Below are 23,494 nucleotides of genomic sequence, written 5' to 3' on the forward strand. Positions count from 1 at the left end.
TCCTCTCTGAACCCTTGAGCATGTCTTTCAGAGAATGCCTAACGGGAAAGAAATTTAGGTCACATGAGTCTGTGGTCAAGTTTTTCCTCCGTTCAAGGAATCTAACACCTAACCAGCCTTAGAGTGAATTTAGTATTTGATCAGTGAGTTAATTCATGCATCTTTTTCTAAATACTTACACAAGAGTCCGTTTTTAAAAAAAACACTTCTTTTTTTTTTTTTTTTAAAGATTGCTCTATTTGCATCACAGCAAATTCAATCAAGACAGGTTAGCTGTCTGGATCTTGAATATTTGCTCTGGTGAATTCGTGTAAAAAAACTGTTGATCCTTAACTCAGTGGGAGATTTGACACTTATCTGGAAAAATCACAATGTTTGCCTTTTTACTCGGTTGAGTGATGTCAAGGGCAGCATTACTGATAGCTCGATATCACTGGATTTATTGCGTTAACTCAAATTTCTATCTTTATCTGCAAAAAAAATCTGGAAACCCCTGAAGTTATTGCCTAAATATGGAGAAGGATGTTCGTGTCTGCTTCCGAATCAGCCCCGTTTCCCCACCCGCCCCATTGGGATTTTTCTGTACATAAGCTGGCGTGCGGAAACTTCTAGAAGCAGAGCTGAGACACTGTCCCCCAGTGGAAGTATGGAAATTCCCTTCTGAGGAAACTCAGTCCCATAGGCGGAAGGTTCACCCTACTCTTCTTTAAGTACAGATACGCTTTTTAAAAAAAAAAAGTCTGTTTGAAGTTTGCGGCGTGAGATTACATTTCCACTTCTGGTTCCCCGGGCTCTCCCCGTGCCTTTGCAGAATGGTCCTGTGTCTGTGACTGCCTCGTTTTCAATGGTGTGTTTTCGAGCCTGTTGAAAAACCTAACGTGTGTTGACTTCTCAGTTTCTTGCAACGGCAGTGTATCTGTCTAGCTTACGTAGGTTTTGGAGCCCATTGGTAATAATACGATGTCGGGAAAATTATCTGGGCTGCATTTCCTCATGGGGGATCCCATGAATAGGGAAGTAGGAGATTTGTTCTGTCACTGGCTGGGCTGGGCTTGTGCTGAAGGCCCGTCGTGTGCACACACTTCATGGTGGCTTCCTTGCTCACGCACGACGGCGGCCTGAATCGCACGAGACGGGAGGCTCTTTTCTAGAAATGCTAGTTCTGAAGGACTCCAGAGTGTCTTAACATGCATAGACATGGGCCCAGGAGCCTTTTTCCCCCGTACGTGGCTGATCTTTCCTTTCTCCTTGGAATTTCCACAAGCGGCTCTTTGGAGACTTTTAGATGAGACATGAAGAGTGGCTCCTCAAGGAGAAATAAATTTAGGGCAGGATCTAAACCTCTGTAGAGGGCAGAGACCGACTGCCAGAAACCCAGGGTCATCTCAAACACTGTCTGTTAAACCGGACTCAAGTAGGAATTCTCAGGAAGCTTGTTTTCCCTTTCAAGCTGGTGATACAGAAAACAGGTCTATTCTGGCATCGGTGGTGGGGTGTCTGGTGGTGGGAACCCCTGTGACATGTTTGGGGCCGCGAGCATTTTGTGCAGGACCCACTCATCAGAAGAGCAGGAGAAGGCAGGCATAGCTGGTTCTCTGTGGACCAGGGACAGGTACGTATGTGACCCTGAGTTCGAACTGTATGGCAGGCACTCTGCAAGTACTTTGTGTCTGTTGACTTGGTTTACCCTTCTATGACCCCATGAAATAGCTGCTTATATCATCCGCATGGTAAAGACGGGGGCACCGGACAACATGGCGAAGTCTCTTGGCTCTTGGGTTGGGGCCAGGGTTTCGTTTCCAGCATCTGGAGGCCCGGGAGCAGGTGCTCTGCACACTGGGTCACACCTGCCCTTCTGTGCGGGGCGAAGTCACCAAGGTGCGCCAAGCACACCCCCTCCATGTGCAGATAAGCACTTTCTGAGATGTGGGCACGACCCAGCTGTTTTCTTGTCCTTCCCTCCACTTGTCTGCTGTCCCCTCCCCACATGTGGTGGGACACGGGCCGTCTCCCCCAGCAGGTGACTACGCATAGGTGCCTGGAGCTCTTCTTGGCCCAGGTGACGGGCCGGCTGCTGGGACTTGTGTCCCCACGCCCTACCCCGAGCCGCTGCCCTTCCTCGCACGGACGAGCCGTCCCTCTGACTTTCGCAAAAGCTTCACCGGACAGCAGTGAGGTCCAAATCTGATTAATGGCTTTTTCTCCCATTTTGCCCCTTCTCCTAATGAAAGCTCAAATCCTAGTTTGACTGGCATCTGAGTCCTATAAAGGAAACAGGCGTCCCGGGAAACGACTCCTCCTCCCAGGGGCGCGGAGGATGTGGCCGGGATGAGCGCAGACCCGAGAGCCCGAGGCCTCCCCAGCAGACAGGGCTGACGACGTTGTCACCCGGCGGGCAGAGGAGGCTGTGGACCGGAGCTGGTGCTGGAACTCTGGGCTTCTCCAGTCACCCTGATAAAAGCAAGCCAAACAACATGCCGACACAGTGATAAATGGACTCCTTGACATTATTTTTCCAGGCCGGCTGGATGTAATTTCCCGATGAAGTTGGAGATAAAGTGGGTTTGCACATTCAGACCGGGTGGGCCTCTGAATGAAGAGAGTTATGCTGGGAACGTGGGCTTGAGCAGTTTTTTCTTTTTCTTTTTCTTTTTCTTTTTTTTCTTCCTTCCTTCCTTCCTTCCTTCCTTTCTTTCTTTCTTTCTTTCTTTCTTTCTTTCTTTCTTTCTTTCGTGTGTGTGTGTTAGGAATACATTAATTGCAGTCCCATAGATTTTTTTTTTTCTTTTTAATTCTGGAAAGAAAGGAGTCAACATTCTCATTAGAAAAATTCAGATTTCTGATTCTTGGTGCTAGGAACTGGTTCTGTATGACTCCATTTGTGTTCCCTGTTAAAAACAAAACAAACAAAAGACCCCAAAGAATTCTCTTTAAAAAGTTACTGCCCTCCCCTCTCCCTGCCCACCCCCCCAACTGGGTGACTGGGTGATTTTTATGTGTGTGTGTGTGTGTGTGTGTGTTTTCTGGAAAATCTCTCTGGCTGTCTGCATCGTCTGAGTGCAGGTGACTGTCCCCCCTTCCCTGGGGGATGTCCTGCAGCCATGAACTCAGCCCTCCCTGTGACCTTGGGCAGCCCTTTCCCAGCGTCCTTCGTGTTGTGAGTCTGCTTAATGCAGTAATGGAAGTACTTTTTAAACCCTGCGGTGGTATGAACACCCTATCAGCAGGGAAAATCACGAAGACGTAAAGACTTCTTTCTCTTCCCGAGGAAACCTTCTTTCTCTTCCCGAGGAGTATCTAGGTGTCGTGCGAGATTTCATCGGCTCCAAACCTGCAGGCTCTCCATTCTTTTATTGGCTAGTGGTCATGGACGTTATCGCTCAGCCTCACAAAGTTAGCCCGATTCAGACTCTAAAACCAAAATCCGAAATTCGATTCCTTAAAAAAAAAGGTGTGTGAGCCACGTGTTTACCCTGTTTTCCACTCGCCTGGGTAAGGTGTGTCAGCATCCACACCTCAACTTTGAGCGCGCTTTTTCTATCTATCAGGGAATAGGCTGGTCCCGTAAATAGCCTTCTGTTCTCCATGGCTGAATGGCCACTAATGAGCGCGCCTGTTTTCTTTGAGAACGTGCAGTTTTCTTGGTCGCATTTCATGGCCTGTTTTCATGACATCACAGGGAAAAACGCTTCTGACTGGTGCCTTGGCAGAGGACGGAGCTTGTCAGAATTTCCCTGATAAAATGTTTATGGGTTGACGAGGTTTATGAATCAGCTGTAAATATTTGCTCTGGATTTATGAGACCTCCTCTCGTAAACAGGGTGCGTGTTTATCTGTTGCCCATTGAAAGGTCTGCAGAGAACGGGCTGTTCGGGGATCGTGTGCCTGGGGGACATGCTGTGAGTCACAGGTCGGGGAAGGCCTTCCGGTGGGGGACCCTGCGTGTTGTGTATGATTTTATCATTGGAAACTACCGGTGCTGGGCACACAGGCTTTAACTTTTTTAAAATCCTGTTCCAGCTTTGACTTCTAAGTATTTTCCCGGGACTCTAGAGCGTGAAATGGCTCTCTCCGAGGCAGCGTTCTTCCGAGCTCGCTGGGGAGTCCCTGGGGGGCCTTTCCGTCCCCTGGTGGCTTGAGCAAACGCCCCAGTGAGCCTGGAAGCCCTCTGCAGCCTGCTCGTCGCAGGAAGAGAAGCTCGGTTTGTAATGAATGAGTTAAACTTCGGTGAGGATGGGGTTTTGGGGAGAATGCCGGTGGCCCCGACTGGAATTGTCTGCAGCGTGGAGAAGTGGAGCGAGCGGTCTCAAGGCTGAAGCGGGGAGATTGAAGCCACAGGCTCACCCGCATGGATGATGCCGCGCGATGGGGTCCCTGGTCCTTTCAGGCGTGGTGCTGAAGCTTAGCGACGCTCTCCAGCCCCAGGCGCTGGCTGCTGGAGGCCCTTCCTCCGGGGTGTGTCCGTAGGCAGATGCTTCTGATGCCAGGGGAGCCATCACTCCCTACGAGATCCCTTCCATTTCCCAGGAGCTGTTCATTCACCCGCAGCTCTCCCAGGACCACCTGCCTCTGAAGGCCCAGGCCCGCGTTTCATACCCTTGTCGTCCCCCCGGTCTTGTCCTCCTGCCGAAGGCTCTGGGGGTTCTGCATTCGCCGTTCTTTCTGAGCTTGGCTACTGCTTCCCGCCTTCCCCACCTCCTGCCTCATCCTGCTGCCGGGCTGGGGTCTGGAGTGCTCTCATGCTCACCCGCACGGAAGACAGAGAAGCTGGCCCTGAGTCTGCCCTGGGTTCTCCAGGAGGAGGAACGGGTAGTGGTGCTGGAGGGCCTATGCCCCACGCATGATGCAGGCAGAAGGGAGATACAGAGAGGTGTCTCGGGACAGTTCCAGCTTGAAACCTTTCAGCCCGAGTGGGATTCTTGCCTCTGTGGCTAGACAGTTGCGTGGTCCTGGTGACCGCCCCCTGCCCCCAGCCTCTCTGGGCTCCTGTCATCTCTGCTGTGCCATGGCTGTGGTAGTCACCATCTGTCAGGGTTTTTGGAAGGATGAAAGGGGGTGATGCACCCAAAGTGGTTAGCAGCGAGCTGACACCCCAGTCCTGTGTAGGTCTTAAGACACTGCTGTGACTGTGTGGTGGCTCTGTGGGGCCGGAAATGCGTGACCCTGGCTGGGGTGGGCAGGCCTGCAGGTGGCATGGGCTGAGCGGGGCCGGACAGGTAGGCTGCGGAGAAGTCACAGACTTCCTCTGCACCAGGCGCCCTGAGCAAATGAGATGTGTGCGGATGCTTCTGGCTAGTCCATCAGAAAGCAAAACTGGTAATCGATGCTTGCGGCCTTTTGGGGAAAGAGTTGTGAGTTGAGCCATTGGGCGACACCCGGAGGGGTTTCCAGAAAGCGACTGTGTTCCCTGCATGTTTGCGTCATGGTGTCTCTTGTTAGGTGGCCGCTGCGGGACCTGCTGACTTTTTTCAGGGAGCCTGTTTCCAACGGAAGGACCTTAGTCCCTGGATAAAGTGGAATGTTGGGACAAAAACAAGGGGGAAGGGTTTCTCTTCGGGTCGCTTTTATTTTTCCTGCACATTGAATTATAAACCAGCTCATAGGGGGCGACGTCTAGGAGGCTAGTTCTGAGCAACTTTGATTTAGAAGACAAAATGTAAGGTAACTACTTTTAACCTAGCATCGTTTGGCTTTCCAAAAATGATCTGTCCATTTCCGAGGCGATACAGAGTAGCACCAGAAAATTACTTTCCGTACTTACAGTTGAAGAAAGCATGACTTTCTTTCCAAGAGCCTCCTGCTGCTGATTCCCCTGGCCCATCTGCCAGGGTACACTACTTCTCCATTAATAATGTGACCGAGAGCAGTATTTATCTTGGCCCGTGAAACAAGCTCTTGCTTATAGGAGATACACAGCTTGAGCATCAGCAGCCGTTGCGTTCTCGCAAGGAAAGGGAAGCTAAACTTTGATGCTCTCGCTTAGCCACCTGTGTGGACAGCCCTACGCTCTATGTTCTTTATGCTGTGATAGCCTTGAGATAGGTTAAAGTCATGTTTACAGCTTGTGCGTTCTTCCTGTTGGAATCCACGCGTGATATTGTTATCCATGCATTAAAATGAGGTAGTGGGTTCTTTTTGACTATACAGATTGTATCTTACACACAGTCTTAAATATTTTGGGAATTAACTTGATTGTCAGCTGCTTGGTTTCTGTCCCTAAGTTGCTAGGTGACCTCACATACTCGAGCAAGGCTTCTGGACCTCAGATAGTTTTTTCCTTGGAAGCACATCAGTCAGTGCTTCCTGAGGTCCCTGAGGGCAGGAACAGTCTATGCTGTTGCTGTCTGATCTCAAATCTCTCAGCACTCTGAGGTGCCCGTGCTGTCTACACGTCCAGGTTTCCTTGACCTGGTCCTCCAACCTCCCCGGAGAAGGGAGGGCCACCGTGACGCTGGCTGATTCCCAACAAGCACTCTAACTGGCAGCAGACATGCCCTGAAACAAATCGCTTTTCGTTTGCCTGAGGGCGCTTAATTTTACACTTGATTTTGCCAGCGTAGTTCAGGCAGGATTTCCTCAGCGTTCCCTTTCCTTAGTCAACATTCCACGATTCCCACGCCGAAGCTGACAGGACCAGCAGCATCCTTTTTTTTTTTTTTAAGATTTTATTTATTTGAGAGAGAAAGAGAGCGAGAACACCAGCAGGGGGAGCATCAGAGGGAGGAGGAGAGGCAGGCTCTGGGCTGAGCTCCAGGGAGCCCGACATGGGACTCAATGGATCCTCTGACCCTGGGATCATGACCAGAGCCAAAGGCAGATGCTACACACACCGACCAGCTGAGCTCCCCAGGGCCCTCAGTAGCGCCCTCAACAGGACCCTCCTGTGCCGTTGAGTTCCCTTGTCTCTTGCATTAAGGATCTCCTGTGCTTCATGGGAGGCCGGTGCCTTTCCGTTCTTCGCTCTGGTGTTGACATTCTTCCGTTTTTCTTTGTCTTTTGACAGAAGAAGGTTCGAGCCTGGAGGAAATCGGCTTTAACTGGGGGGAGTACCTGGAAGAAACAGGCGCCAGCGCAGCCCCTCACACGTCCTTCAAGCATGTACGTCTCCCCGCTTGTCTTTCTGGTCTGCATTCGGAAGGTGGGAAGGGGCATCCGCAGGAAGATGCCAAACCTTTGGGAAGAAAAGGGAAATTGAGGCAGGATTTTTTAGAAATCAAAAGGAGAGGCCGCCAGCTGTCAGAAGGATGGGCCTCGTCCTTGCACTTGATCTCTTCTGGTAACAGGGCTGGGCCCTGGGTGGGGCTCAGCGTGCAGGAACCGTGGGCACCTTACCCTTATTCTGCACCCTGAGGCACCGCAGCAGACAGACGTGGCCCTGCAAAGGGCACACAGCCTGAGACAGGTAGGACTGATGGGAGTAAAGAGCCAGCAAACAGGGCAAATTCATAGGCTGAGTAATGTCATCGAGGAAGGATAATTATTTTTATTTTGAACAGGTACTTTTATTTCAAAAGGACACCTCTAAGTCTTAGAGCCACTTGTAGGCAGATGATTGAAATTAGAGGAAATAACTAAATATTCAGAACACATTTGGATCAAACCAGAAAATCATCTTCATCAGTAATATTTCTTTGAGCAATGCACGAAGTGTGCCCAGCCAAGGGCAAGGTCCAGGAAATAAAAGATGGAGGTTTTATCAGACTTTTGCTTATGTATGAGATTTTGGTAATTTATCATTAGCAAGGGAAAGACTCAATTTCCAGAACCCGAGTTCTGAGGCATTACTATTGCTTTACTGGAAATGAAAATTTAATTCTGAGAAACATTTTTTTTTTTCTTTTCCACTGGGCTATCCAAGGCAAAGATTTAGCCTGAGTCTGGTAAGCAAACTGGGGCACTTTTCCAGCTGATTCTTGCTTTTGGCCCTTTTGCCTCTCAAGATGCTGGGAGGACTTGGCTCGGGGAGTTAAGGAAAGAGATACCGATCCACAATTTTTTCCTTCTTTTCTGGACCAGGAAGTCATCAACATTTCTCCCATGTGGAGCCACCCCGTTCCCTTTGATCCAGTCACTTCTCCCACTTTCCTTCTAACCACAGTGCAGTTTCCTTCCCGATGCTCAGTTTCCCCAGGCCTGTGTGCCAGGTTTAAAGGAAAAGTCGCGTGGACCCGTCGACGAGCTACGTATAAATCAGGCAGCTGCTCCTTGGGGATGTCTGATGCGTGAGCTTTCCAATGTCACGGCTCACCGGCTTGCAAAGCCTCCTTTTTGGGGGATGGCTGGTACATATTAATACACTGTCACCCCTAAATAAAAAAAAGAAAAAGAAATGCATTCTTAAAGGCTGTGCTATTCTCCCGGTGGCCCCTAGCCACGCGGAGTTTCTGAGTAGTTCGGAAGTGTGTTGTCCACCTGGAGAGGTGGGGTGAACGTAGAAAGCTCACAGGATTTTGTGGGCTGCCTTGGAAAAGAACAACAGAAAACAACTCGGTATTTTTTCATGTTGATTACATCTTCAAATGGCAACATTTGGGATACATAATATTTGAGTTAAATAAGATACATTACTGAAGTTAATTTCGTCTGTTTTAATCTTTGATATTTATGGAGGTTACTGGTAAACGTCTGGTGGGTGGTTCATCTTGTATTTCTCTTCCAGCTGCCCTAGGGCAAGGGGAATAGTGTTTTTAAGTGCTGGGTTTTCAGTAGTTCTCATGTGATACAATGTGTCTGATGCGGGGACGGTTTCCCTGTGTTTCTCCTTCCTGAAGGTTGAAATCAGTCTTCAGAGCAACTTCCAGCCGGGGATGAAGTTGGAGGTGGCCAACAAGAACAACCCCGACACGTACTGGGTGGCCACGGTCATCACCACGTGTGGGCAGCTGCTGCTTCTGCGTTACTGCGGGTACGGCGAGGACCGCCGGGCCGACTTCTGGTGTGACGTGGTGATCGCGGATCTGCACCCCGTGGGCTGGTGCACACAGAACAACAAGGCCTTGATGCCCCCGGACGGTAAGCTCCCTGCGTCTGGACGGCCGGGTAGCCCATGCCCTGAGCCCCCAGGCCTTTGGAGTCGCACGTGATCATCGTTTCAGATGCTTGCGGAGACTCCAAAACCAATTTATTGGAAGGTCTGGTGCTTTGTGGGTTCTTTGAGAGTTTCAGTGTGAGGAGGACTCCTGAGTGGAAGGGGGGCCCGGATGCGTTTTTAGTTGTCCGCTGAGACCTCTGTGGCCTTTTGGGGACTAAAACTTTGGAGTCTAGTCCTCAAATGTGTGTGGGGGGTAGGAGAGGAGGAGGCACGTCACGGAAACCTCGTGTTCCTCCGCAGATGGATGGTATTGCTTTTCTTCTGCGTTAGACACTGGGCATTTTTAAGACTTCACTTACTTATTTCAGAGAGAGGGAGAGAGAATGTGAGCTGGAGGGAGAGGGAGAGAAGCTGAAGCAGACTCTACACCAAGCACAGAGTCTGACGTGGGGCTCGATCTCACGACCATGAGATCAAGACCTGAGCCGAAGCCGAGAGTCGGCTGTTTAACTAACTGAGCCACCCACGCACCCCGAGACTGGGCTTTGAACAGTCACCTAGAGCCCGTGGAACGGGCTTCTCTAGTAAGTTTTCATTTGTATTCTTGTGGGGAGACTGTCAGGGTGGGAGGCATGTAGAAAACCAGGCAGATATGGAGAAAGGACATTCTTCCCAAGGGAATCGTCACAGCTTGTAGAGAGAAGGTACATTTAGTTGCCAGAAAACATTGGTTCCCTCCAGCGACCGTACCCCTCAGGGACATTCAGCCGTGTCTGGAAGCATTTTGGGTTACAACAGTGGGGTGCTGCTGGCCTGTGGTGGAAGGGCCAGGGGACCACACAGGACAGTCCCCCAAACAGGCAATCACGGGGCTCGAACTGCCGGTGGCACGGACTTGGAGAAACCGAGGAGCTCGTCTGATCCCGTAAGTGAGAAAAGCCGCCTTTCCAAATATTTGAATCGTAACACCCTGTTTTCAGTGTTTGATTCCGTGGTGACGGCCGCGGTGATGCTTGGAGACCCTGAGTGCCGAGGCTCAAGCCCATGTCGTGTCTTCATAGTATCTGTCGGTCTAGTTTAACTTGGACTTGGTATCTTTCTTTCCACCTGACACGTAACATGCAGAACTGAGTTTTGAGTTTCTTTTTTGTCCCCCATATTGGCAGTTGCTTTCGCCCAGGACTTTGCGATTTGATCTACTTTCTGAAGTTCTGATATGTTGTTCTTCTGATTGGTGGGAATGGTCTGTGGCTTTCTACTCCCCCGTGCCATGCCTAATAGAGGGACTGCTAAGAGGTGGTCATGGACGCGTGACCCACAACCCGTGGAGCTTGAGTTGCATTTCCGTGACGTTTGTAGGGACCAGATATGTTGCCTGGGCCTCGGCTGACATCAAGGCCCCTGAGTGCCCCAAAAGAAAGAGAGATGGGCCCTTTGGTCCAGCTTTGGGTCATTGCACCCTGTGCTTCCCCATGCGCAGGACGTCCTCCCGCCCCTTTGCCTCCTCCAGCCACGAGCTCACAGGCGGTCAAGGTCAGACCCCGTTTTTGCTCACAAAGCCCCTAAGCCCTCAGAATTGATCACATTTGCCACCCTTCCCCTCCCCCCTTACTGATCCTTGAAAACAAATTAGATGACGATACACGTACCGTGAAATTCGCCCTTGAAAGTGTGCCCTTCAGTGATTTTTGGCTGCACACAGCCTGCACAACCGTTGTCACTGTCTTGATGCCAGAGCGTTGTCCTCACTGCATAAGGGAAGACCGCCGCTCTGCTCTCCCATCCCCTAGGCTCTAGCAACCGCGGCCCGCTTTGTTTCCTCAGCCTCGATCATGGAAACACATGGAATCACAGAACGTGAGGCCGCTTGAGTTTGGATTCTTGAACTTTGCATCAAACTTTGATGTCCTGGAACTTTGGTGTCCTGGAGGCTCACCCCTGTCGTTCACTGCGTGGCTCAGGACATCATGCCTTTTCCTGGCTGCGTACTGTTCCACCTGCCGTCTGCTCTCCGCTGCGCTTCAGCATTCGGCCGTGGGCGGGTGCGGCCGCAGTCTCTGTTCTGTGGTTTTACCCCAAGTGGTGGGCCCCGCGGTGGGCGATCGTGCACTCGGGTGGCCCGGTGCTGACACCTGTGCTTGGCGAGGTCTGAGTAGGTGCTCATCGAGGGAGCGAATACTCTGGAAGGAGGTTATGGTCTCTGCTTATTGTGTAGATGCCCCTGAGGAGAGGAATCCCTGAAGTGCCTTTCTTCCTGGCCTTTGCGTGTCCCTGGAGCTTCGAGTGTGAGCCTTGTGTCTGCTCTCTCTGTGGAGGGAGGGGTGGTGGGTGGTGACCGGTCCCCGCTGTATCTCTGCGCCCCGTCCCAGGTCTGCACGCACACACAGCGGGCTGAGCCCAGTAGAGCTCTCTGCAGCGCGTCCGAGCCCAGGCCTGCACTGGGGGTCTGTCATAAGCCACATTGTTATGTTTCTCTTATTTTTTTTCCCCTCTTCACAGAGTTTTAAGTGGATGGAAACTTGTGAACTGTAAGCACAGTGTCAGCCCATCTCTAGAACCTTTTTGTCTTGCATAACTGAGGATTTGGACCCACGGAGCCGTAGCCCCGCATTTTCCTTCCCCTGGAAGCCTCCACCGCACAGCCTGCTTCTCTGTGTTTGCGCGTCTGATTCCTCACGTACCTGGGGTCGTGCAGTGTGTGTCCTTTTGTGACCTGCTTACTTTCCCTCAGGATTGTGTCCTCAGGGTTTGTCCGTGGGCGGCGTGTCCTGGGATTTCCCTTCTTTTCCCTTCCAGTTTTATCGAGATGGAGGGAAGCGACAGCCGTGTGTGAGTTTGCTGGACAGCTGTCCTCTCGTAGAGAGACAAAGACGAACCGAAAGAAAAAAGTGTATTTTCTTCTTGATGAGACCTGTTGGGATTTACTGTCTGAAAACCAGCTGTACCGCATGGCAGCATCAGCTTCCTGCGCCTGCCGTCCCTGTACGGTCATAGCTAGACACTTGTCCCTCTCGACCTCCGTCCTCCAGTTCCCTTACCCCCCACGGCCTCTAGGAACCGCACATCTCATCTCCTGTAGTATGAGGGTTACTGGTTCTTTGTTTTTGTTTGTTTGTTTGTTTTTTTCTTTTGAGTCCACCTAGAAGTAAGGTGCTACAGTGTTTGTCTCTGTCTGACTTACTTCACCTAGTGTAATGCCTCAGGGGCTGTCCGTGTTGTGGCAGACGGTAAGATTTCCTTGTTTTCTTGTGGCTGAAGAATATTCCGTCATATGTACCTACAGTGAACATTTTGGTTGTTCCCGGGTCTTGGCTGCTGTAACTTAGGCCGCTGTGAACCCAGGGAGTCTTGGTTTCCCTGGGGAGATACCCAGTCACAGAATTGCTGGATCGTAAGGTAGTTCTAGTTTTATGTTTCCGAGGAATGTCTGTACTATTTTCCAGAGAGGCTGTACCGACGGGCACGGCCACCAGCAGAGCGTGAGGGCTCCCCCTTGTCCACATCCTCGCCAGCATGTTGTCCCTTGTCTGTCTGAGGACAGCCATTCCGCAGGGGTGAGGTGAGACCTGCAGGGGGTTTTGATTTGCAATTTCCCTGATGACCAGTGATGTGGAGAGGTACCCGTGTGTGCTCTTCGGAAGAATGTCTATTGGGAGCTGCCTCTCAGTTTTCCTTTCTCTTTTTATTGAAGTATCATTGACACACGTTACGTTAGTCTCAGGTACACAACCCAGTGATTCAGCGTCTCTGCATCTTGTGCTGTCCCCACAGGAGTAGAGCTCCCACTCGAGCCCTTACACGGCGTTACAGTATCGTCAGCCGTATTCCGCACGGGGTATCATCCATCCCCGTGATTTATTCATTCCATAACTGGGAACCTGAGTCTCTCACTCGCCTTCACCAAATACATGAAGGGAAATGGGTGAAGCTTCTGCCCATTTTTTTTTTTTAATAAAGACTTTATTTATTTGAGAGAAAGAGAGAGAGTGTGAGCACGAATGGAGGGGAGGGACAGAGGCAGAGGGAGAAGCAGACTTCCTGCTGAGCAGGGAGCCCAGGACTCCCAGATCATGACCTGAGCTGAAGGCAGACTCTTAACTGATTGAGCCACCCCACCCAGGCACCCCTTCTGCCCGTTTTTAAATTAGATTTTTTTAAGCTGTTGAATTGTATGAGTTAATATTTTGGATAAACTCCTTATCAGATCCATGGTTGCAAATATTTTTTCCCATTCTATAGGTTGTCTTTTCATTTTATCAATGGTTTCCTTTGCTCTGCAGAAGGCTTTTTAGCTTGTTGTAGTCCCGCTTACTTATTTATTTTTTATTTTATCGTTTGTGCTTTAAGTCTCATATCCCAAAAAATCACCCCCAAGACTGATGGCTAGGACCTTTTTTCCTGTGTTTTCTTCTAGGCGTTTTATGGTTTCTGCTCTTACATTGAGGTCTTTAGTTCATTTCGTGTTAATTTTTGTGAGTTGTGCAGATAGGCGTTCCTTCTTTTTTAAGACTGAGTAATACTCCGTTTGCTTTGAATGAAAGCAGCCATGGAGGTGAGAAGATACGATGTAACATATGGTTATTTAATTTCCCTGCTCTGTCCTCTCATGAAGTAAACCCGTCTGGATGGATGGTTTGTGCTGATGGAATATTGGGAGTATATCCTTGCTACTCGGAAAACGAGAGATCTTCCACTTGCCTGGCTCCAAACACGACTGATGGCTACACAGCCATGCCCATGCCCCCCTCGCGCGGGTTCTCGGGCTGCCTCCCTGCCTTCTTGCTGTCCGTGCTTATCTCATTCATGACTCACTCTCCAGGTTTGACACGTTAGCAGCTAAATGCCCTTGGAAATGGTGCATGATGGTTTCCCTTATAATAGATTCTCTAGTGAATCGTTTTAGAGGCAAGTTCCAGAGTGCTGAATTTTAACACTCTCGGAGCTAATGGGTTCCTTTGGTAGAAATCCATGCTGTTGCTCCAGAGAGAGGGCATAGTTTATTAATCAATTCTTCTTTCTCGCTCGGATGAAAAATGTGGCAGCAGTCACAGTTCCAGAAGCAACATCAAATTTGTACCCTACTGACTTTGCGCTATTAGGCAAGACAGAGACACACTTAAAATGACAAATTCCCCATGAAAAACAGGAACACCCTGTAAAGGGGGGAAGCATTAATGTGATGGAAAGATTTGAAGCCCGCTCCAACAATAACAAGTTATGCTAATTTGAGAATTTCTTTATTGCCCGTTTTAAAGAACTTGAAAAAAATTTAGTAGGTAATCAATATGACTTGAAAATCTTTAGTGCAGAGAACAAAGTCAGGAAATAGCAGGTTCGCGGGGGCAAAAGGTTTTATTGATCGCTGTAGTACAGGATAATTATTGCTTTGTAGCCAGAGGCAACGGTGGTTCCGCAGGGAATCGGGGAATCTATTTTTGAACAAAGATTCTTGTTTGTGCCGTTTTCTGTCTTAGAGAGCTAATATCCTTGGAAATTCTGCATCTGTACCCTGTCAGTCGTTGTCGTGATTAAACTTGAAAGGCATCACAGGATATTAACACAAGGTGAAGTCCACGACACATAATGCTTTTGTTTGGGATTCTCCACGGTGGTGGACTTTCTTACCCATCTCAGGGAGCAGGGGGTCGTTGTAAAGGGAGAAACATCGCGGCTGGAGCCAGGAATCTGGTTCTTATCTGGCCCCTGCCATTAACCTTGCTGGCGAGGTGGGTTTCCTCTCCATTTCCTCATCTTTGAAATGAGCCTGTCTAACGTCCAAAGAGCTTTCCATTCCGACATGCCTGGGTTTAGGGTCCTTGCAAAGGAAAGGAGGTGCAAGGGGTGCTAGTTTCCTCACGTATATATGAAGCGTGGAGTTGGTTTTGGAACTAGGATCTGTGGCAGCCCAGCCCAGGAGTCGTATGAAGCACAGACGTTTCCGTGTTACTGTTGGGGTGATCAGGTTTCAGTGCATTGGGGGACACCCGAGGCTGGGAAATTATTGGGAGTGTCTGGGGTCCATCGTCACCTGCAGCTGATAGAATTTCCCTCGATAAAGAATCTCGAGAGTCGTGGACTCTGGTTCCCTGTTGGAGCCCAGAGAACTGGGAGTCATCCTTCCCAGAGCCAGAGTCAGTGGAAGCGTGGCCGCTGCAGTCAGTGCGAGCATGACAGCTTCAAAGTACGGGGCGGCGGGGCCAGGGGCTGAGGGTGTGGGGTGACCTTGCCCACCAGTGGGAGGAAGCAGAGGGCCCCCCCTTCTGCGGGGACTGGGATCGTAGCACCCAAGACCTCTGAGGACATTTTGGGATCGTCCCAGGTAGTCTTAAACATCTTTTGGAGCCACAGCACCAGGACAGTCATTTTATGACCCGAGATGATAGCTTTACCAACCACGTAGCATCCTTCGCGGTCCCGTATTTTCTTGCCTTGCTGTTTGTGATGAATTTAATGGTTGACTTAATGCGAGCCGTCATTCTTCTGCTCAGTGTTACACAGAAGGAAACAGGCCGATGGCAGCTCCCCCTATTTCATTAAGGGGTGATTCCGATCAGCCGGCCAGAACTCTGTTAGAGAGGACGTGTTCAGAGAGACCTGGGCGGACTGGCCGTTGGGCCGTCCAAAGAGCCGTGTTCTTGCTCCTGAGCTCATCGGCGCTAATCTTTCATATTAAAAGTATTAAGAGACGTACTACATTAAAGCATCGGTAAGTGCAGTAGGGGATTAGAGTTCTTATTAGGGGAGCTAGAGGTAAAACGCTTTGGCTTAGTAAATCAATAAGGCTTGATTTATTCATAAGCACATGCAAAGCCCGCAAAGGGCAACTGCCAAATAAGTATTGTTTATGGTGATAATGTACAGAAATCATTTAATCCAGTGACTGTTTCTCTGTTATTTACTGAGAACGAGCATTGCTGCCTCTCAGTGTCTGGGACCTCTCAGGGTCTGGAGCTCATGCTGGTGCCTGCTGTGTCCCCGACAGGGGATACTCCTGTAGGACTGCAGGAAAGTCTGTGCGATGATGCCCGACCAGATAAAACCCCTCACCCTATCAATGGAGAAATATTTATGCGCGCTCCGACTGTCGCGGTAAAAAGTGTTGGAATTATGGTGCCTTAGGAATCACGCCACTAATTTTTATTTTCCCCATTATTGAAATTTCTGTAATTTGAATTGCAAACTCCGCAGTCTTGCCAGAATGACTCTGTTTACCATCCAAAGTTGAATCGAAATTACCGGGAGTTAGTTAATATATAACTTATTTGAATAAAGGGATGTTTATTCATGAAGTGTTAGAAGCAAGTGTGAACAGGGCCTTATGTTATGGGGGTGGGTGCTTCCAGGTTCTGGAGCCTGGTCTCGGGACTGTTCTGGGGGATTTTGTTTTTACCGTAGTTGATTATAAATTAAGAGCTGGGGGCAGGTGACGCACAGGACTGGGAAGTCATGGGACGGACAGACCTTCCGGTTGTTTAACTGCGGACTCTAAGAGGTTGAAGTTGATCGTGTTGTATTTATTACTTAGTTTATTATGTAAGTGACATTTTAGCAATAGGGTTGGAACTGACGCAGTCCCACCATTTGCATCGCTGTCCCAAGTGTCGTGGAGCTCCTGTCCATCCAGGTGGTCATCTGCTTGCCTTCCAGGTCATCTTCTGTCCCCTGTGTGTTGGTTCTTGTTTGCTTGGGTCCTGGCGGTATCAGAGTGTCAGGCGTGGACCAGGAGAGCCCCGTGTGTCCTGTGCCTTCTCCGAGTGCGTGACCTCATGTCGAAGCTCCAGCTCATGACACGCTGGTCTGCGCGATCCCCAAGTTTTCCTTCCGCTCAGAAACGTTCTGAATGTAAGAATCCAGAGAGCACTGAGTGAGGTTTATAAGAGGGCTCTGAACTAAATGGGCTCGCTGAGTAGATGCCTACGAAACTGTGTGTGTGTGTGTGTTTGTTTGTTTTGCTTTGTTTTTAGCCTATGGAAGGAAAAACGAAACAAAGACCAAAATAAAAAATAAAAAAAGATAAGGCAGATGAAATGGTCCTCATTTAAATAAAAAACCTTGTACATGCAGTGGTGAACAACTATTTGTTCATCAGAAAAACTTGGGTCTCTTCTCCTCTAATCCCTGCTTGGTGTTTGTACTTGTTTTCTGAAGCTCACTATATCCTGCATGTCCCCTTAGTCAGTGCCTTGCCCAGTGAACGAGTCCGTCGTGAAGTTTGTCCTGTTGGCATCACGGCTCCTCAGTTAGAAACAGTTTCACCCACACGGTATTTTTGCTGTGTCCCTGCTGTGTACCAGCTAACTGAATTTAACCCTAAGAAGACCTTTGGCAACTGGCTGGTAGCATTCTTATTTTACTTTTGAAAAATGTGGCTTGGCAAGGGTGAATCTGTCCCCAGGCCCGACAGCTTGAAGTTGCTTTGAAGGTAAGGGCGATTCCCTCCCCCACCTTCTGAAATCAATGCTTTGAAAGTAGCAGGGGGTCGGTAAATATTTGTTTATTGATTCAGTTGTGTCAATAAGACTTCCGAATCTTTAGACTTGAAATATTGGAAACCTATGCCCAAGGAAAGTTGCAGAATTGGCTTCTTGGGGTTTTTAAGAAGAGGATAGAACGCTGCTTGTCCAGAATGTTTTCCATCTCGTCATTTTTGGAGGCAAATAAATGGAAGAGATTCGGTCTGGAGCTTTCTTGCCAAGTGGTAATCGTGAGATTATGTAAAGTTATGTAAATTCTATCAGATGCTATTTGGGTGTTTCTGCACTCCGTGAAAACTAAGCGCAAAGCGGCACGGTAAGATTTTCCCTTTTGGTGTTTGTCATAAATGTGTTTCCTTTCTCCTGCTGCTTAATCCGGCCGCATCTCCTGGGGGTCAGGCCCTGTCTGATTCCGTGCCAGAGGCTGGTTAGTTCTGTGGGTCTCCGTGGCCTCCCCTGGGTCACTCTTGCTCCTTCATCTCCCCACCAGGGCCTGTCCCCTCTGTCCCCCTTCCCCCATTGAGGGTCCCGGCCCCAGATTGCTCCTGATGGGCCCCAATAGTGCTGGTCTCGCACGCCACTCCAGTCTCTGCCCCCTCGGACCCTTGAATTCCCTTGGGACCCTGGTGCAGCTCCTCTAAGAAGCTTCCAGGCACCTTGGAGCAGATGGGGCTCCTGGGCTCCTGTAGGGCAGCAGGCCCTCCTTGGACCTCTGTCTGTTCATGGCCTGACCTGCCTGTGTTTTCCCGCCTAGAACCAGGAGCCATGGCTTTAGCTTCTTTGAGGGCTTCTGTCTTCGTTTTATAGCCTGTCTTCCGCTCTGAGAAGGGCCACACGTGAATGTGACGTGAGCACAGCAGGGGTCTTTGATGTTCGCATCGTACTTACACCAGGATGAGAGGTGGCGTCTGGCCTGGGATCTGCCTTCTAGAAACTCAGCGAGTCTCCGAACCCTCTTAGCCCCCCGGGGGTCTTGTACTCAGTGTGGGCACAGAGAACTCCTCATTCTGAGCGTTCTCTCTGGGACAAACGCTGGTCGGGCACAAGGGAAGTGAATCTGCGTATCTCTTATGCCCACGGAGACAAGGCCTGTGTCTGATGGCTGTGGATTTCGTGGGTCGTGGCATTGCCCTGAAGAAGTGATGCTTGTGTTAATAATGCTACATGTTACTGAGGATCGACCTTGCGGGGAGCACAGATGGAGACTTTCTGCTTATGAAGTTTCCCTCTTGAGTAGTTCTCAGTGTCCTCCTTTTTTGTTGTTGTTGTTACTTTTTTGGTGTCCCATGGTGTGGTTCCAGAGGCAGTCAGTAATCAGTGCAGAATTTGTAACATGCTTGTACGTCAGCTGAGGGATAGTAAACAATACTAAAATTTAAGTTTGCTTATGAAATTAAAATATTTTACAGTATAAATTCATGCTCATCTCACACCTGTGTGTTTAGCTCTAGACACATACAGTGATTTTTTACATCAACAGCTGGAAGGACGTTGGATGCTAGAACGGTGGATAGTTTTTATAAACACATTTAATGAAGGTTATGTTTATAAAAAGTAGATAAAATACTAAATTTTATTTAAATATTTTAGATAAAAATTTTGATACTAATTATAATTTGTAATTTTCCTATTAATTCCAATAGGTGATTTGGAATATTTACAGGGAAAATAGCTTTTTTTGAAAACCTATAATAATATAACTTGAGGGATGCCTGGGTGGCTCAGTTGGTAAAGCGTCTGCCTTTGGCTCAGTTCATGATCCCAGGGTAGTGGGATCGAGTGCCGTATCACGCTCTCTGCTCAGTGGGGAGTCTGCTTTCCCCTTTCCCTCAGTCCCTGCTCCCTTGCTTGTGCGCTCTCTCTCTCTCTCTCTCAATAAATAAATAAAATAAAAAAAAACTTGCAGTTTTGATTTCTGTATTTTGATTTACCTTGTTTTGATTGAGAATATTAAAATTGTATAGACTGGATATAATTATATTTTATTTTTTATTCCCTTAGAGGATTTCTGTGAATAGAATACAAATTATGTGAAAAATCTTGATTTTTTTTTAACTAGATAGTTAATGTTTTTTTCTGAGAAAAGGACAAGGACAATAACTTTTATGGAGTAAATAAAAATGATTTAGGAACTATGGGAATCTCTAATTTATTACTCATCCAAACATTGCTAGCCCATCAACAGCCAGACACACCATCATAATTAAACTTATTAATCTTTGGCATTTTGCCTACTTGCACTCGTATATAAACCATAGCTTTTTACATACTTCCTGATTCTGTTCTGATGAAGATATATTTGTCAGCGGAGGAGGATGGGACAACCTTTATCTCGCAGCATGTTTGATTAATAACTTGAGAACATTCCCACACATGTGGCACGTGGGTCCACGTTTGTGCCTTTGCTGGGTTCTTTCCAGACCGCGGTAGGGGGGTGACCCTGAATCAAGGCTTCCACACCGGGTCTCTCACGGCCCCCATGACCTGGACCTCTCGGCCCAGCTTGCATCTCAGGACTCAGTTTCCAGAACCGCATGTTCTGTTTGTCTCCGGAAACCCATCTGCCTGAGAAGACACCAACAGGTGTCTTTCTCCTGCTGCCCCCGCCAGCCTGCCTTCTGCTTTAGAGAAGAACGTCATCTTTTGCCTCGTTTTTGGGACACCGAACTCAAAATATCCGTGTTTTAAGTGAAGCCTCCTTTACTCGAGATATCACATTATGGTTTTATGCTTTTAAGCTTAATCGTCAAACTTTGTGATGTTACTTAAGTTTTGATTGGGACCAAAAAGAATTTTAATACTCGGAGCCTAAAGACTTTTTTTTTTTTTTGGCTTATGGTTGGAGGAATTTTAAAAAGTTTTAAATTCCATATTATATTTTTGTTGTTGTTGTTGCAGGGAAGTATGGTAGGACGAGCAGAGAAACAGTTGGGAATGAAAAGCTAGTATGTGCGGTGGGAGTTGGAGGGATGTGGGATGGGTCTGGCCTCTGGAGGAAGGGAGCATCACACAGATGGTTAAGGTAGTGCTCATTCCGGTGCATTTCAAAGTGCGAGGTGGAGGGGCCTGATCATCCTCCCGGGTGCAGTTACGTGAACGATGTGGCAGTTTTTTTCCAAATGTCATATGTGCGCTCATGGGAAATGACATCCTTTGCAACCATTTAAATGAATGAAAGATTTTAGAATGCCCAGTTGAAAATACATGACTGGCGAGTGTAGATTTTCCGAATCATCTGGAGGGGGGATGTGAGCAGTAAAGCGTAACACTCGTGTCAGATAAAAGAGCTTTGAAGAGCGGAGTTGTCCCTCCTGCTCTCCTGGGCAGATATGTGGGCTTTATAATCTGGAAGGTGTGCGTATTCTGAACGTCCGTGCATGCCCACCTCAGACTCGTAATTTAGGTGTTGAGAAGTGTTTCAGGGCTTTGAAAGGATGTCTCATAGCTGGGCTTTCACAGAACTGACATTCCAGTCATGGACTCCTGGCAAGTCCTGCTCCAGGGTTCTTTGCTGATGGGAACAACTAGAGCTGGTGGAGAGAGGACCTTGGGTTGAAGGGGGGGAGCCCTCTTGTGGCTGCTGGCACCTGTTCGTTTCTATTGCTGTAGGAATGGAAACAGTTTTATGTCAATCTACCAAGAATTATTTATTGAGGTTCTACTATGCGCCGAGTGGCTTTTTTGGTGGGATATATGATATGGTTAGTATTCAGCATTTTACATCAATCTCATTTGTAATATAGTCAACTTTTGGCCAATGGAATATACTCAGATGATGATGATGGGCTTACTTTTGGAAACTAATTTTTTTATCAAGATTTTATTTACTTATATGACAGACAGAGATCACCAGTAGGCAGAGAGAGAGAGAGAGAGAGAAAGAGAGTGTTGGGGTGGGGGGGAGCAGGCTCCCTGCTGAGCAGAGAGCCTGATGTGGGACTCGATCCCAGGACCCCGAGATCATGACCTGAGCCGAAGGCAGCGGCTTAACCCACTGAGCCACCCAGGCACCCTGGAAACGAATTAAAAAAAAAAAGAGCGCAAATGAGCGCACACAAGCAAGTGTGAGTGGGAGGAGGGGCAGAGGGAGAGAATCTTCAAGCAGACGCCCTGCTTGAATGTGGAGCTGGGATTCGGGGCTTGATCTCACGACCCATGAGATCATGACCTGAGCTGAAACAAAGAGTCGGACATTCAACCGACTGAGCCCCCCGGGCACCCACGGAAATGATGTTTTTACCTGACAGCTGCTAGTGTACATATTTCTTCATTGGTATTTTCTGCTCTGGCTGTTGATTCTTCAAGGTCTCACTCTTGTCTTGCTAAGATGCTTTGGAAGGTAATTCTGATCTCTGGAAACTTGGGTAGGATCTTTCTTCTTGTCTGAGTGGGAACTTCTCTGAGACAGCACTTTTTTTTCCCCCCACATTTTCAACATTTATCTTTCTTACGCTCAGCATTTGTAAAGGTTTGGCCTTAAATGGGTGGCCTGTAGTGGAAATTTACAAGAGCTGCAGGTTGACCTGATGGGTAACAGAAGTCTGACCCCTGACATCTACAGCGGTCTGCCAGAGGCTGAAGGCAGAGGTCTCTCCGCACTGTGACCTGCTGGTATTTAAATGAAATCAGTGAGTGTGTTTGGAGCTGGCTCCTGTACGGGGAAGAGTGGTCTTCTGGCCTCCCGGAGGGGGGCTACGATTGGCCCGAGTCACATGGTCTGGGTGGTGGCTCAGCTCTGCCTCTTGCTGTTCCCTGGTCGTAATCTTGGAATGGAGTCACTTAACCTGTTTGCACCCCACTCCGCACTTGCAGAATGGCTGATTAACACCTGGCTTTTTCTTACTCGCTGCTGGTGTCAGCCCCGAGGTCGAGGGCAGAGAACAGAAGCTCTCTGGAAGCCGACGGTGGGGTGGGAAGGATGCTCAGCCTTACTTTATTCCTTCTTTTCCTTGGCTTAAATGCAAGGGGCTCTGACGGTCCCCCTTCCTAGGCGGGACAGAGGGGGGTGTCCCGTGAGGAAGCTCTTGCATCTTGTAGGTGCAGAGAGGGCTCACGGGGCTGGGAGCCCCCACCCAGCTGCTCAGGGCCCCAGATGCCGATGAGGAATTGCTTTTTTCCCACCATTTTGGGGAATTTTGGTCATACCTCTGTTCAAAGTTATTTTTGCCTGGGTTGTAATTATTTGTGGATACGTAGTCTCATCCGTTTGACAGCAGAAGCGAGGCCTTCTGAACATTTTGTAATCAGAAGAAGTGTGTCTTTTGGATCCTAATTAAATGTATGAATCTTGGACAAGCTCCGTCATTTCTAAACTTTGTGCCATTCAGTATTCCCGTGCAGGGTAATGATAGCTGCCTTCTAGGATCATTTTGTATATTAAATGGGATTTGTATGAGCTCAGAGCTATGCTAAGACTATAGGAGGGAATCTAGAAATAATGTCTTTTTTCTTCCTTCATCTTCTGGCTAAGGATGGCATTTTTTTCACTTTTAAGTTTTATTTATGGATTGATGATTTTAAAGACTACTTTTTAGAGCAGTTGTAGGTTCATGGTAGAATTGAAGGTACAGAGATTTCTCATATACGTTCTGCCCCCACATATGCACAGCTTCACCCACTATCAACCCCCCACCAAGGGATTCCTTTGTTTCAGTCGGCAAACCTACGCAGACCCTCCAGCATGGTTGTCAACGTGCATAGTTGACATTCAGGGGTGCACAGCTCGTGGGTTTGGACGGGTGTACAGTGACATTACAGTGTCACCCAGAGTAGTTTCACTGCCCTAAAAATTCCCTGTGCTTCCTCTGTCCATCCCTCCTCCCCTTCCCTCCCCACCCCAGCCCAGCCCGGCACTGATCTGTTTGCTCTCTCCGTGGTTTTCCTGTTCCACACCATCCTAACACCCTTTAAAACATTTTTTTGAATATTTTATTTATTTATCTGAGACAGACAGACACAGCGAGAGAGGGACTGTAAGCAGGGGGAGTGC

The 23,494-nt window shown here is 48.6% G+C and overlaps 1 protein-coding gene across 1 annotated transcript in view; it reads left to right on the forward strand.

The window, feature by feature from the left end:
- SFMBT2 (Scm like with four mbt domains 2) overlaps positions 1 to 23,494 on the forward strand; it is a 219,976-nt gene that overhangs the window by 21,671 nt on the left and 174,811 nt on the right. The window contains exons 3-4 of the mRNA XM_032881633.1: positions 7,004 to 7,098; positions 8,772 to 9,012. Coding sequence (XP_032737524.1) covers positions 7,004 to 7,098; positions 8,772 to 9,012 — 336 coding nt within the window. The remainder of the gene's footprint in view (positions 1 to 7,003; positions 7,099 to 8,771; positions 9,013 to 23,494) is intronic.

This window comes from Lontra canadensis, unplaced genomic scaffold, assembly GCF_010015895.1.
Source record: "Lontra canadensis isolate GAN:19392208 unplaced genomic scaffold, GSC_riverotter_1.0 scaffold76, whole genome shotgun sequence".
In the NCBI taxonomy this organism is placed as follows: Eukaryota; Metazoa; Chordata; class Mammalia; order Carnivora; family Mustelidae; genus Lontra; species Lontra canadensis.